Raw genomic sequence first — 15,961 nt, 5'->3', positions numbered from 1 at the left:
AACCAGTTTATAATAGCAATATACCATGGCTAAGGGCTGTATCCAGGCACTCCGCTTCACGTCACGTTGCCTAAGAGGAGTCATTAACCGTGGGACAGTAAATTGGCCAATATATCTCTGGCCTTATTGCTTAATTACATATATCTGTATAAACTGAGTGTACAAAACAGACTAACAAGGTGAGTCCAGGTGAAAGCTATGATCCCTTATTGATGTCACTTGTAGATGAAGGAGAGGAAAAGGGTTAAATAAGGATTTTATGCCTTGAGACAATTGAGACATGGATTGTGTATGTGTGCCATTGAGGGTGAATGGGCAAGACAACATATTTATTTGAACAGGGTAGTAGGTGCCAGGCGCACCAGTTTGAGTGTGTCAAGAACTGCAACGCTGCTGGGTTTGATGAATCTTGTCTCCTGTTGTTTCACGCTGATGGGAGGACTAGGGTATGGAGAGAACCACATGAGTACATGCAGCCATCATGCTGCGTGTCAACATCACAGGCTGGTGGTGGTGGTGTGATGGTGTGGGGTGTGGTTTCACAGTACACATTGGGCCCCTTGATACAAGTGGAGCAATGTTTCAATGCAACAGGATGTCTGAACCTCATCATTGCCAATCAGGTGCATTCCTTCATGGCACCAGTGTATCCATCTGCAAATATATATTTTTCAGCAGGATAATGCCCCATGGTACAAGGCTAGGATTGTCCAGTGACAGTGAACTGACGGGGAGTTCTGCTTACTCAGTAGCCTGGCCAGTCACCAGATCTCAATTCAATTGAGCATCTGTAGGATGAGATGAAACAAGCTATTCGGAGTAAAGATCCACTTCCAGCCAACAGCAGAACTCCCCGTCAGTTCACTGTCACTGGACAATCCTAGCCTTGTGGCATGGGGCAGGGCGTGACACCTCTATGACACTGGGCCTGTTTTTCATGGTTCTTGCTAAGCCCCTTCGTTCCAGTGAAGGAAATCATAACGCTACAGCATAGAACAACATTCTAGACAATTCTGTGCTTCCAACTTTGTGGCAACATTTTGGGGAAGGCCCTTTCCTGTTTCAGCATGACAATGCCCCCGTGCACAAAGTAAAAAGTAAGCGATAAGAAAAATAAAAAATAAAAGAGCAGCAGTAAATAACAATAGCGGGGGCTATATACAGGGGGTACCGGTACAGAGTCAATGTGCAATGGTGTTTGTGCAACAGAGTCAATGTCTCCAGAGTCCAATGGTGGCGAGCTTTACACCACTCCAGCCGACGCTTGGCATTGCACATGGTGATCTTAGGCTTGTGTGCAGCTGCTTGGCCTTGGAAACCCATTTCATGAAGCTCTCTACGAACAGTTGTTGTGCTAACGTTGCTTCCAGAGACAGTTTGGAACTCGGTAGGGAGTGTTGCAACCGAGGACAGGCGATTTTTACACGCTATGCGCTACCACTTTGCGGCTGTGTGGCCTACCACTTTGCGCCTGTGTGGCCTGCCACTTTGCGCCTGTGTGGCCTGCCAATTTGCGGCTGTGTGGCCTACCACTTTGCGGCTGTGTGGCCTACCACTTTGCGGCTGTGTGGCCTACCACTTTGCGGCTGAGCAGTTGTTGCTCTCAGATGTTTCCACTTCACAATAACAGCACCTACAGTCGACCGGGGCAGCTCCAGCAGGGCAGACATTTTACAAACTGACTTGTTGAAAAGGAGGCATCTTTTGACGGTGCTACGTTGAAAGTCACTGAGCTCTTCATTAAGGCCATTCTACTGCCAATGTTTGTTTATGGAGATTGAATGGCTGTGTGCTCGATTTTATACATCTGTCAGCAACAGGTGTGGCTGAAATAGCCAAATCCACTAATTTGAAGGGATGTCCACTTTTGAATATATAGTGTACAAGGTTTTTGTTCAACTTTTTGTTTTCAGGTCTTCTTGATTCTGGGTTTGTTGTGTTCAGGTCTTCTTGGTTCTGGGTTTGTTGTGGTCAGGTCTTCTTGATTCTGGGTTTGTTGAGGTCAGGTCTTCTTGGTTTGTTGAGTTCAGGTGTTCTTGGTTCTGGGTTTGTTGTGTTCAGGTCTTCTTGGTTTGTTGAGTTCAGGTCTTCTTGGTTCGGGGTTTGTTGTGTCCAGGTCTTCTTGGTTCTGGGTTTGTTGTGTTCATGTCTTCTTGGTTTGTTGAGTTCAGGTCTTCTTGGTTCTGGGTTTGTTGTGTTCAGGTGTTCTTGGTTCTGGGTTTGTTGAGGTCAGGTCTTCTTGGTTTGTTGAGTTCAGGTCTTCTTGGTTCTGGATATGTTATGTTCAGGTCTTCTTGGTTCTGGGTTTGTTGAGTTCAGGTCTTCTTGGTTCTGGGTTTGTTGAGTTCAGGTCTTCTTGGTTCTGGGTTTGTTGTGTTCAGGTCTTCTTGGTTCTTGGTTTGTTGAGTTCAGGTCTTTTTGGATCTGGGTTTGTTGTGTTCAGGTCTTCTTGGTTCTGAATTTGTTGTGTTCAGGTCTTCTTGGTTCTGGGTTTGTTGTGTTCAGGTCTTCTTGGTTCTGGGTTTGTTGAGTTCAGGTATTCTTGGTTCTGGGTTTGTTGTGTTCAGGTCTTCTTGGTTCTTGGTTTGTTGAGTTCAGATCTTCTTGGATCTGGGTTTGTTGTGTTCAGGTCTTCTTGGTTCTGAATTTGTTGTGTTCAGGTCTTCTTGGTTCTGGGTTTGTTGATTCTACTGTAGATCTCAGAGGGGTCCTTCTCAGCTGTTTGTGCCACCACGGGTCTGAAGAGAGAGAAACAGAAATTAAACAAAATCCGCATCCCAACTCAGGTCAAAAGGAGCGCACTAAATAGGGAACAGTGTGCCATTTGGAAGGCAAAGAGAGAACACATTCTAAAAAATCATCATGACATCACTCCCTCACTATTGTCATAGTAATTGTCTTGAGATGTCCATTGTTGGGTTCATAGTTTAAGGATATAACATCAAAAGTGGCCACTAGGGGTCAACTGTTTTGCTTATTGATGACATCTCCTACAATAAGCAGCAGCATATGAATGACCTTAATGCAGAATATGGTCACAGGGGGCAGCAGTGAGGTGGTTACAATTCACAACAGCTTATTGCAGATCCTCGTCCTGTTTCTGGTGTTGAGGCATGAATTACCTTAATGCAGAATATGCATTATTGATGGCATCATCATTGTCTACTCCTCCAATGAATAAAGAAAATGAATTACGGATCAACGTCTAAATATTGCTCCCAGTGATGGTCAAAGCTCAGAACTCTTATATTCTTGATCTGACTAATCGCGCCTGCCTCTTTGTCAACGAGTGGAATTCTGAACAATGGTTTGATTGTTATATTCTCCTGTGTCCCCTGGATTTGCCTCCCTGATTTTCAGCAGCACATTCACCATTTTCTCAGAAGGATAATAATTCCCCTTCTCGCGGCACAGGCCGAGGGCGACGTGAAACGCACTACCCCAGGCTGCAGGTTGCTCTGCTAACAGTGTGTTTGCGAGATGCCGGACAAAAGGCCATTTTTAAAACCATCCCACCGTGTCTAAAGACATCAACCAATCAAAACATCAAAAACAAAAAACATCACCACAGGACCTATCTTCCCCATAGTTCTACATTATAATACTATCAACATGCAAACAACACAGTTCTAAAAATGTCACACTTTTTTGTGTCTTCTGTGATTAGTGTGTCAGTGTGAATCATTTCCCATATTTCCTCCCTTTCAGGTGTATATCATGACAACATTATAACTAATAGGCTATGTGATTGTAGTTAGACTGAGGTGAAATAACCTACAGTAGCCAAGGTGATAATGCCCCCCCCCCCAATCCAACGTTTCCTTTAATGCTGTGTGTTCACAATGTTATAGTATTGACCCTGTTGTTGTAATGGCATAATATGCTCACTGGGTGGCAGCACCGGGGAGGTTGAATTCCACAGCAGCGTATTGGACATCTTCGTCTTGTATCTGCGGTTGAGGCAGCTGGACGGTGGAGTACAGAGGCACTTCCTGGTTTTTGCAGTGAGAGAAGTGGACACTGGCGTAGTGAACATCATCCTGGTCATCTGTGTCAGCTGTCTGTGCTGCAGTAGAGTTGATGGACATGCTTGAGACGTTTTCATACACTGGACTAGAGTCTCCCTGATGGAGAGAGAGAACAGACAACATGAGGAGTGGAAATGTTCCACAAAGAATACAGTCATCACAGTCACCTTCTGATTCCAACAGACTCACCTGTACATCGTCTGCTGTGTCTCTTGTGTTGGAGGGTTTGGAGGCCTTCTTCCTGTTTTGCACATTAATTAATTTATTCTTGAAACAAGTTAAGTTAATAAAAAGTGTTAGGGTGAAATAATCTTTAAAAGAATCACTCACCTGAACCACATGAAGCCAGAGAGACAGAGGATGACAACCAGAACAACCACAATGATTCCTACAGCTGCAGTCAGAACTGAGGTTTGTTTCCCTAAATTAAAATATGGATGATACGAGTACTGGCATATTATAAAGTGAAAATAAACATAGTCCAGGACAATAATACAATATTTGTTAACTGATCTAGTCTGAACGTATATATAATTATAAAACAAAGTACAGTAAACGAATGTATAACTATTAATAATAGATTGAAATTTAATTTTGTATTGAAATATATAAGATGAAACTTCACCTGGTATAATGATCATCAGAGCTGTAGAGTTCCTAGATCCTCTTCCATTCCAGGCCTCACAGTGGTAATGTCCACTGTCCTCAGACCTGAAGTTACTGATGTTGTACATCTGTCCACATCCATTTAGAAAAGTCTCATTTTGAAAGTACCAGGTGTATTTGTCCACAGGTGGGTTGGCATCACTGCTGCAGGTCAGAGTCACTGAACTGCCCTCCACTATTTCACCAGAGGGACTGACTGACACTGAGGTGTTCTTTGGAGCATCTGGTAAAGGAGAATTTGTCAGAGGGGAAAGGACAGTAGCATATTTATGACAGTAGTATATTTACAAATGACATGCCGTGTCAAAAATAAATGATATGTTAAGTCAGAGATCTGAAACTCTGACTAACACAAAAAGTTAACATATATACATTTGGAGATCCTGTACTTTAAAACGACTTCATTTAATTACAATTGTTTAGCTACCTTCTCATTCAAACACTGAGCTGTACTTTACTCACACTTCACATCCATGTTGATGGTCCTAGACCTGTCTGTCCCCATCTCATTCTGGGACACACAGTAGTACTCTCCAGTGTCAGATGACTGGATTTGGTTGAAGACATGCTGTGGTCCTGTCATACTCTGATAGTCACCTCCATTCTTCTTGTACCACCAGGTGTAACTCTGGACAGGTGGGTTGGCATCACTGCTGCAGGTCAGAGTCACTGAACTGCCCTCCACTATTTCACCAGAGGGACTAACTGACACTGAGGTGTTCCTTGGTCCATCTGATGTAAAAGACAGTGGATTTTTAAAAAATAGTACAAATGAAATCAGGTAAAAATATTACAAACTTTCCACAAATGTACTTTTCCACACAATGACTTTTAGATCCATCCTCTTATTGAAGATGATCCATTCAAGTATCATGTGGAGCCAATATCTGTCACTACAATGTTAATATACCAAACTATCCCCAAGGTACTCTATATGACCCTCATACCCTGGCACTGAGCTCAGATCTTCAGCCTCCATACCAGACCATTTAGTAAACCAGAAAGCTTGTTTGATCTCATGATAACTGGGATATGTGTAGGAGCAGGATATGTTCCCTTTTGACCCCTTCAAGGCACAGATACTCTGATGGGTGTAAGTCACACTCCAACAGTTCTGACCTTAAATACAAAAATACAATATAACATCTCATAAATATTTTATTTCAATACCTTCCAGTATACACTGATGTTGTTTATGAAGTAGAATACAACTAGTTAACCAGTTTACAGTAGTGAAAACCATCATTTTTAAATAATGATCAATATTTATTGATTTATTGACAAAAGTCTCGACCTGAAGCAAATTGTATTTATATGAAATGTGTATAAAAAAGTCCACACTCACACACTGCAGGAGAGAGGAGATCCTCATGGCCTTTTACAGCACAGGAGTAACTGTCTGCATCACTAAAGGAGTCTGAGTCCAGGCTGGAAGTGTCCTCCTTTACTTTGTGTCCGTTCTTGTACCAGATGTAGGTGGGGTTGTCAGTCAGAGTACAGGTGGTGATACAGGTCAGTGTCTTATCCTGATGTCCACCAGTCACCTTCACCTGAAGACCTGGAGAAAAAACAATATCACTGTAAATCCCTTTATCACTGACTTATCACTCTAATACAAAGATGGAAGAAATCCTATGTTATACACATATAAATACAAACCAAGACAATTTCCCGATCTAAATGGAAATCAACAGTTTAACTATATAGTATGTAACTGTACCTGTGACAGACAGAGTGACTCCAGGGTCACCAGTATATAGAACTGTACCTGTGACAGACAGAGTGACTCCGGGATCACCAGATCACCAGTATATAGAATGTAACTGTACCTGTGACAGACAGAGTGACTCCAGGATCACCAGTATATAGAATGTAACTGTACCTGTGACAGACAGAGTGACTCCAGGATCACCAGTATATAGAATGTAACTGTAACTGTGTGACAGACAGAGTGACTCCAGGGTCACCAGTATATAGAATGTAACTGTACCTGTGACAGACAGAGTGACTCCAGGACGTCCATAATATTTCCCTCTGGTCTGATCTGTTAATAATCTGAACTTGTACGTAGCTGAGTCTCTCTCTCTCAGGTCTGTGATTTTCAGGGTACAGTCTTTCTTCTTATCTCCATGATACTCCAGACGACCTGCATACTCTGGGTCCTGACCTAGATCTTTAGGTTCTACACCAGTCCCCCATTCAGTGAACCAGAAGGTTGTTGTGACTTTACCACTGGGATATGTGTAAGAGCAGGTCAGCTCCACTGTTGACCCCTTCAAGGTACAGATACTCTGAGTGGTGTAAGTCACTCTCCAGCCATTCTGCCCCAGTACAACTGAACAGTCACAGAACACAAGGGTATTACATTAAGCCATTGGCTCACACTGACTGTAGGCTTTGTCCATACTTTGTTGCCATAGTTGCTGAGTTGAGTTGAGTGTGATGAGAAAACACATACGCATCACTCAGTAAGGTAAGAGAGGTGTGAAAGATAACTACTGAAGTGAACTGGAGACTCCTAACAGAACACAACAGAATAATAAAACACAAATGTCATTTTAATATTTTACAAAAGTCTGTAGATTGACAAACATATAAGTTATGAATGAGACCATACCTGTCACAGACCAGAGAAATACCACCAATACACTTCCGGCTGTTCTCAAGGACATTGTTGCATCTCCCACCCTGCAGTCTTAGAAACATAAACAACAACTCACTCTATAGCTGTTGATTAACTCCACCTGATACATTGTATTACTGTAAACACATATTTCTACATTGATTGTTCTGAAGCTGTTTTATTCTCAGAACCCCAAATATAGGAGGATAAATGTTCAATCCTCTACAGTCCATCAAGCTGTACAGCAGCATAAAGACTGACCACCAGGTTCAATGATAACTCCTATCACCAATCTGTGAGGCTAAACAGCAAGTGACACACACACATGCACACACACTTAAACAGTGCAGTTACACTGAGCAGGCATTCAAATGTTTGTTTACATGTCTATTTTACCCTGGTTAATCATCTCATCACTATGTAGATCAACACTCCTACACTGAGACACTTTATGAATACTGGTCCTGATGTAACAACCAAAACACAGCTCAAAACAAGAAGTAAAATGATACATTACCCTCAAGAATATGACTTATTACAAAAAACAAATAACCCAAAACTATATTTCAAGATATTGTCAAGAGTAGTTACAGAGTGAAGTGAAGGGGAGAGGTCTTGTACAGTTAGTCAACTTACTGGTAGTGAGTGGCAGTTCAGTGATTGACTAATATGTAAAGTTGTCAGGACACATGTATCTGATACAGAACTGTCCTCTCCTTCCTCTTTAAGACATTAACATGCATGAGGACCAGAACAGCATGTCAGAAAGGGGTGGTTACTGTCACGCCCTGGTCTTAGTATTTTGTGTTTATATATTTATTTGGTCAGGCCAGGGTGTGACATGGGTTTATTTTGTGTTGTGTTTATATATGGGGGTTTTTCGTAGGTTTTGGGATTGTGGCTTAGTGGGGTGTTCTAGCAAAGTCTATGGTTGCCTGAGGCGGTTCTCAATCAGAGGCAGGTGATTCTCGTCGTCTCTGATTGGGAACCATATTTAGGCAGCCATATTCTTTGAGTGTTTTGTGGGTGATTGTTCCTGTCTCTGTGTTAGTTGTCACCAGACAGGCTGTATAGGTTTTCACATTCCATTTGTTGTTTTGTATTGTTCGTATTCATCGTCATTAAGGATGTCTCGATTTAACCACGCTGCATTTTGGTCCGACTCTCCTTCGACGGAAGAAAACCGTAACAGTTACTGTATTAGAGTGGGCCCTACATTTCTATAATGGACAAAATGTCACCCATTTCCAGTTTTCAGTAAAAGTACAGAACCATCTTAATATGTTGACTATTCTATATGGAATGTTTATAATATCTTAGAATGTGTTGCCTTGTCCCTCTGAGTTCTACATGGAACAGGTCAAAGTTCCATTTACATTTGGTCAGTTCCATGATGTCATTCATTCTATTCTACAAACACATTCAATTTACACTCCTCATCAGCTGCATCAAAGTGGTACTGAAGGTTCCAGTGTTCTAGACTAGAGTTCTCCCTACTGGCATCACAACATTACTGCAGCCTCCAGTCCTGATGTCCTTATTAATTTGTGCAGTAATATGAACAGAATGAATGGATACTGTTCCATTCATTCCAGCCATTCCTCCTATAGCTCTGCCCACCAGCCTCCTCTGTTGTACAGTACTAGTAGTATCTTAATCTATCAGCGGCATCCATGAACATCACCATAGCCTGCTGTATTGACTGTGTAGTGTGTTGTAGTCTGCTGTCCATAAATAATGTCATTTAGCAGATGCTTTTATCCAAAGTGACTTACAGTTAGTTATATGTGCATCCCATTACGTGCCAACTGAGGTACAGAGGACCATATTCTATAAAGTCTAATATGCATTTTATCTAAACCAACATCACTGTGTCTCATGTTAATACTACTCCTAAACACAACCCACCATCACTGTGTCTCATGTTAATACTACTCCTAAACACAACCCACCATCACTGTGTCTCATGTTAATACTACTCCTAAACACAACCCACCATCACTGTGTCTCATGTTAATACTACTCCTAAACACAACCCACCATCACTGTTTCTCATGTTAATACTACTCCTAAACACAACCCACCATCACTGTGTCTCATGTTAATACTACTCCTAAACACAACCCACCATCACTGTGTCTCATGTTAATACTACTAAACACAACCCACCATCACTGTGTCCTAAACACAACCTACCATCACTGTGTCTCATGTTAATACTATTTACTTCAGTCCAGGTTCAACAGCTCCTATCCCCAAGCTGTGAGAATGAATAGCAAGTGACTCACACACACATGCACACACACACACACACACTGTGTCTCAAACTCACAAACACACACACACACACACACAAACTTGCACACAAACACACGTATGCACAGACAGACACACACACGCACGCACGTACACACACACTTACAAATATACAACAAGCATCTGCAGGGAAGGCTCATAAGGCCCATGGGGTCTGTATTAAAGTCTAGAGAGCTGGTTGTTATGGATGTAGAAAAGTTAAAACACACATCCTACACAGTATAGATGTCAACCCTCCTCCCCATCAGTCCTGAAGGGCCCTCAGCTAAATCCACTGTGTCATTCACACACACACACACACACACCACACACACACACACACACACACACACACACACACACACACACCCACACACACACACACACACACACACACACACACACAGCACCCACCATCACTGGAGTCCACACACTGAGCAGGCATTCAAATGTTTGTTTACATGTCTATTTTACCCTGGTTAATCATCTCATCACTATGTAGATCAACACTCCTACACTGAGACACTTTATGAATACTGACCCTGATGTAACAACCAAAACACAACGACAAGTAAAATTATACATTACCCTCAAGTATATGACAAATGACTAAAAACAAATAACCAGAAAATGTATTTCAAGATATTGTCAAGAGTACTTACAGAGTGAAGTGAAGGAGAGTCTTGTACAGTGAGTTAACTTACAGATAGTGTGTGGAGACAGACAGTAAGTGTCAGTTCTGTGGTTGATACATATTTATGTAGTTAGGACACAAGTAGCGGATACAGAACTGTCCTTTCCTTCCTCTTTAATACATTAACATGCATGAGGACCAGAACAGCATGTCAGAGAAGGGAGGTTACTGTATTAAAATGGGCCCTACATTTCTAAAATTGACAAAATGTCAACCCATTTCCCATTTTAAACCTAAACACAACCCACCATCACTGTGTCTCAATACATGTTATATGTTAACTATTCTATATGGAATGTTTATAATATATTAGAATGTGTTGTCTTGTCGCTGTTGTGCAAATGGAATAGACAACAGGTGGAAATTATAGGCAATTAGCAAACACAACCCACCATCAAGGTGGTTCTGCAGATGGGGACCACAGACCACTTCATCAGTTCCTATGTTTCCTGGCTGATGTTTTGGTCACTTTTGAATGCTGGCGGTGCTTTCACTCTAGTGGTAGCATGAGACAGAGTCTACAAACCACACAAGTGGCTCAGGTAGTGCAGCTCATCCAGGATGGCACATCAATGCGAGCTGTGGCAAGAAGGTTTGCTGTGTCTGTCAAAATAGTGTCCAGAGCATGGAGCGCTACCAGGAGACAGGCCAGTACATCAGAAGATCAGTAGAGGAGGCAGAAGGAGGGCAACAACCCAGCAGCAGGACCGCTACCTCCGCCTTTGTGCAAGGGGGAGCAGGAGGAGCACTGCCAGAGCCCTGCAAAATGACCTCCAGCAGGCCACAAATGTGCATGTGTCTGCTCAAACGGTCAGAAACAGACTCCATGAAGGTGGTATGGGGCCCAACGTCCACAGGTGGGGGTTGTGCTTACAGCCCAACACCGTGCAGGACGTTTGGCATTTGCCATGAAACCCCAGTCCAGGGTCAGTATTCACAAAGTGTATCAGAGTAGGAGAGCTGATCTGGGATCAGTTTAGCCTTTTGAGATCATAATTATATGGACCGTCTGAGACACTTTATGAATACAGGCCCTGGGATCAGTTAACAACCAAAACACAGTTCAAAATAAACCAACAAGTACAAAGATACAGGAAGTCATGTGATGTTTGGCTAAAAACATCAAAACTAAAACTATATTCCAAGATATCATCAAGTGTACTTACAGAGTGAAGTGAAGGGGAGAAGTCTTGTACAATTAGTCAACTACTGTCACTGTGAGGAAACAAGAAGTAGTCTACTGTAAGTGTTAGTAGAAACAGGCGTAGCCTAAGTGTGAGTTCTGTGGTTGACACATTTAAAGTAGCCTAGTCAGGTCATTAACATGCAGCAACAGCATGTCACATAAGGGATGTTACTGTATCTAAATAGAAAATGGTCTAAAGTCAGAATACTGTAGTTACATTTCTTTATATGAGGAGTGGACCTACATGTTTTACAAGAGACAACATGTGACCCATTCCCATCTCCTCATCAGCTGGTACTGAAGGTTCCAGAACAGATGAAAGGGGAGTGTCTTTGGTACCAGTGTTCTAGACTAGAGCTCTCCCTACTGACATCTCAACATTACTGCAGCCTCCAGGCTTCATATGTCCCTACTAGTCCAATGAAAATATACAAAATAGAAGGTAAAATAACATTTGAAAATGTTAAAAATATATATAGAATAAACCAGGCATGCACATAAAAGTACTGTGTTATTGGGACTTATGTTGAACTGGCGTTTGAATTGAGTGAACTAGTGATCTCAGCTAGCTTGTTAGCTACATGAAGTGGCTGTTATTCAGCGATAAACAAGTATTTTTGTGCATCACACAGCTACTCTGAATGTACTGGATTGTGAACAATATGATGCGCTGCCACTGAATTACAGCAAGACCCCATAGTTAGCTAGACCCCATAGTTAGCTAGTGACCTAGTTAGTTAGCTGTCATTTAGCTACCAACATTAGCTAGCTAGAAACAACAGACAACAGTGAGCTGTCATTATGCCAAGGCCAAGGCAAGCTGCTCTGTATATCCACTGTGTTCTTGTGTGAAAGAGATGTCTTCAGCTCACTGATCTTCAGAACAACAGACCCAAAGTGAACCCTGACATGCATATAACTGTCTGCCTGTCTGTCTGTCTGGGATTATTGAGTCCCATTGTGTCTGACTGATGCGTGTTTTTAAATGACAATGAATAATCTTTCATGTAGTTGTTTATTGCTGCTTCGTTATTGTTATTTTATTGTGTGATTCATTTTTTAAATCATTTTTATCATTTAAGAAATCTATTATTTTGTTAGTTAAGGGCTTGTCAGTAAACCATTTCACTTCAAGGTCTACACCTGTTGTATTTGGTGCATGTGACAAATACAATTAGATTTGATTTGTGTGTTTTGGTGCTGGTCATTGCTCCCTCTGACACTCGGTTTCTGAACCTCTAAATGTCTGAGCCGTTTGGGGGTTCTACTAGCTGACATCTGGAATTGTTTTAAGGTGGTCATACCATGGATCATTTAGCTATTTGATTTTGAAATATAGTACCCCTTTAGGTAAAAAAAAAGAAATACATAAAAATGATTTGATAAAATATTGAATTAGTCCTTTACTGCTGTAGCCCATATAAACACATTGAGTAACACATTCATAAATGGCTAAATTTAAAAAGACGTAATATTTTGAAGTGGCTGTCCTATATCTAGGAGATATAACAAAATGTGCTTTTTTTTTGGGACACATACACAATACAAAAGTATGTGAACATCCCTTCAAATTAGTGGATTAGTTTATTTCAGCCACACCCATTACTGACAGATGTATAAAATCGAGCACACAGCCATGCAAACTCCATAACATTGGCAGTAGAATGGCCTTACTGAAGAGCTCAGTGACTTTCAACATGGCACCTTCATAGGATGCCACCTTTACAACAAGTCTGTTTGTAAAATTTCTGCCCTGCTAGAGCTGCCCTGGTCAACTGTAAATGCTGTTATTATGAAGTGGTAACGTCTAGGAGCAACAACGGCTCAGCCGTGAAGTGGTAGGCCACACAAGCTCACAGAATGGGGTCCGCTGAGTGCTGAAGCACGTAGCGTGTAGAAATCATCTGTCCTCGGCTGCAACACTCACTACCGAGCTCCGAACTGCGACTGGAAGCAACTTCAGCACAAGAACTGTTCGTCGGGGGCTTCATGAAATGGATTTCCATTTTTACGGACGTATCTGGGTTTGGCGGATGCCAGGAGAACGTTACCTGCCCCAATGCACAGTGCCAACTGTAAAGTTTGGTGAGGAGGAATAATGGTCTGGGGCTGTTTTTCTTGGTTTAGGCTAGATCCCTTAATTCCAGTGAAGGGAAATGTTAACGCGACAGCAAACAATGATATTCTATACGATTCTGTGCTTCCAACTTTGTGGAAACAGTTTGGGAAAGTCACTTTCCTGTTTCAGCATGACAATGCCCCCGTGTACAAAGCAAGATCCATACAGAAATGGTTTGGCGAGATCGGGGTGGAAGATCTTGAATGGCCTGCACAGAGCCCAGACCTCAACCCCATCGAAAACCTTTGGGATCTTTGGAACACCGACTGCAAGCCAGGCCTAATCGCCAAACATCACTGCCTAAGCTCACTAATGCTCTTGTGGCTGAAGGGAAGCAAGTCCCCACAGCAATCAAATCAAATTGTATTTGTCAAATACACGTGTTTAGCAGATGTTATTGCGGGTGTTAGCCAAATGCTGTAGCGAAATGCTTGTAGCAATGTTCCAACATCTAGTGGAAAGCCTTCCCAGAAGAGTGGAGGTTGTTATAGTAGCAATGTACAACACACCAGCTGTATGTGACCAGGCGGAAAAACCTTTCCAAGTCAAACTACTACACACACTCTATATCGTTGTCACCATATTAGCTAAAGTAATGTCCTAGTCAACATAGTGCAATGACCTGGCTAGATCATAAAGGAACAATTGTCCAGACAGAGGATTGAGTTTACGAATGTACGTTTTATTAACCCAACTCCACACAGGCTACAGTTTGGCCGTAGCCCACGCCAAATAAATGAAGGAGAGTTCCAGTGTTGTGTTGGATCATCATAGCCAGCTAGCTAATATAGCATCCCTCTGTTTGAGCAGGGTGTTTGATCTATCGCTCTGTGTTTGTTCAAAACTGTTCAACTATTGTCTTTCTCTCTGAGTCAACTACTCACCACATTGTATGCACTGCAGTGCTAGCTAGCTGCAGCTTATGCTTTCAAAATGTCAAAATGTCAGGTTGGAGGACATTGTCTGGAAGTTGTCATAATTACTGTGTAAGTCTAGGGAAGGGGTAGGAACCATGAGCCTCCTAGGTTTTGTATGGAAATCAATGTACCAGTGCACGGAAGCTAGCTGTCCTCCAGCTACACCATGGTGCTACCCTACAGAGTGCTGTTGAGGCTACTATAGACCTTCATTGCAAAATAGTATGTTTTAATCATTTATTTGATTACATAGTTTCATCTAAAAAGGATAACTTTTTAAATTCACTAAAGGGGATGTCCCTCCCCTTCCTCCTCTGAGGAGCCTCCACTCTGTTACATGGTCCTCTCTGCCTCACCATACCGCTGGAGAGAAGAGGGGAGGGGAGAGGAAGAAAGATGGCGAGAGAGTCAGAATTCTGACAGACAGACACACAAAGCATTGTGCACATTCACAGTAGATAGCTCAGATAGTGACCTTCAACCCTGTTAGTGCACTCCCTTTGTGGAAGCATCACTTTGGCCAATCAGGAGAAAGCTGGATGGACGTCTGAGCATGTGATGAGTCAGAGGAGTAGATCTCCAAACACCCTTAGCTGTATCAATTATTCCCAAAGAACTAGAGAGAGAGAGTGAGAGAGAGAGAGAGAGAGAGAGAGAGAGAGAGAGAGAGAGTTTGGACAAGATTACACAAATCTAATTTGTGAGTATTGTGGTATTTTATGTTGTGTGCCTGTGGTGTTTGGGGTCACAGTGGATAGCCTCAGAGAACATGTCCACATCCTGAGAGTACTGGCCCTGCTTAAACAACTGAATACCCTTCTCTGGAGGAGAACACACACATACAGTGTTAAACTGGGCTCATTTCAGTGAATAGAAATAATCATTCTGAGACAATTGTGTTCATGTCACCTGTTAGTGAAGCTCCCTTCTTCTTCACAGGGTCTGAACTCTCCACCTGAAATGAGACAACTCAGTTAACACTGCCTCTGTGTGTGTGTGTGATTGGTGATTGTTAGTGCACACTTCGGGAAGGGTGGAGAAAAGGGACGCAGTCAAAAAAGGACTGGGGCCAGGGGCAGGGAGAAACAGGGGCAGAGAGGAACGGGGCAGAGAGAAACAGGGGCAGAGGGAACAGGGGCAGAGAGAACAGGGGCAGAGAGAAACAGGGGCAGAGAGGAACAGGGGCAGAGAGGAACAGGGGCAGAGAGAAACAGGGGCAGACAGGAACAGGGGGCAGAGAGGAACAGGGGGCAGAGAGGAACAGGGGGCAGAGAGGAACAGGGGGCAGAGAGGAACAGGGGCAGAGAGAAACAGGGGCAGAGAGGAACAGGCAAAGCCTAAATCGTTTTCCTAGATACAGTCTGTCTTTGCCAGGGTAGAGGGATTCACATCTTTCATCAATGTCGTTTTTTTTCTTTAATTGTCACTCGACA

At 42.6% G+C, this 15,961-nt stretch overlaps 1 protein-coding gene across 1 annotated transcript; it reads right to left on the bottom strand.

The window, feature by feature from the left end:
- Positions 1-2,287: 2,287 nt before the first annotated feature.
- LOC121844658 (B-cell receptor CD22-like) lies at positions 2,288-11,508 on the bottom strand. Its single transcript, XM_042314996.1, has 10 exons — positions 11,473-11,508; positions 7,312-7,389; positions 6,685-7,029; positions 6,040-6,252; positions 5,157-5,426; positions 4,654-4,917; positions 4,359-4,449; positions 4,218-4,269; positions 3,889-4,124; positions 2,288-2,738 (listed from the first exon to the last, which is right to left on the bottom strand). Exons 2-10 carry the CDS (start codon positions 7,364-7,366, stop codon positions 2,657-2,659), a joined length of 1,608 nt encoding a protein of 535 aa, XP_042170930.1. The 5' UTR covers positions 7,367-7,389; positions 11,473-11,508; the 3' UTR covers positions 2,288-2,656.
- Positions 11,509-15,961: the final 4,453 nt, after the last annotated feature.

This window comes from Oncorhynchus tshawytscha, unplaced genomic scaffold (assembly GCF_018296145.1).
Source record: "Oncorhynchus tshawytscha isolate Ot180627B unplaced genomic scaffold, Otsh_v2.0 Un_contig_493_pilon_pilon, whole genome shotgun sequence".
Taxonomy (NCBI): Eukaryota; Metazoa; Chordata; class Actinopteri; order Salmoniformes; family Salmonidae; genus Oncorhynchus; species Oncorhynchus tshawytscha.
The sequence above is the reverse complement of the archived record's forward strand: the minus strand, read 5'-3'. Positions and strand labels throughout refer to the sequence as shown.

What these genes read in the sequence shown, in the direction of transcription:
- LOC121844658 (XM_042314996.1), bottom strand. Translation starts at nt 7,366, where the DNA reads ATGTCCTTGAGAACAGCCGGAAGTGTATTGGTGGTATTTCTCTGGTCT. An exon ending in TCTCCTCTCTCCTGCAGTGT is followed by an intron (nt 5,427 to 6,039) that starts GTGAGTGTGGAC and finishes CTTTTACATCAG; the next exon opens with ATGGACCAAGGAACACCTCA. An exon ending in TCTGGCTTCATGTGGTTCAG is followed by an intron (nt 4,270 to 4,358) that starts GTGAGTGATTCT and finishes TGTGCAAAACAG; the next exon opens with GAAGAAGGCCTCCAAACCCT.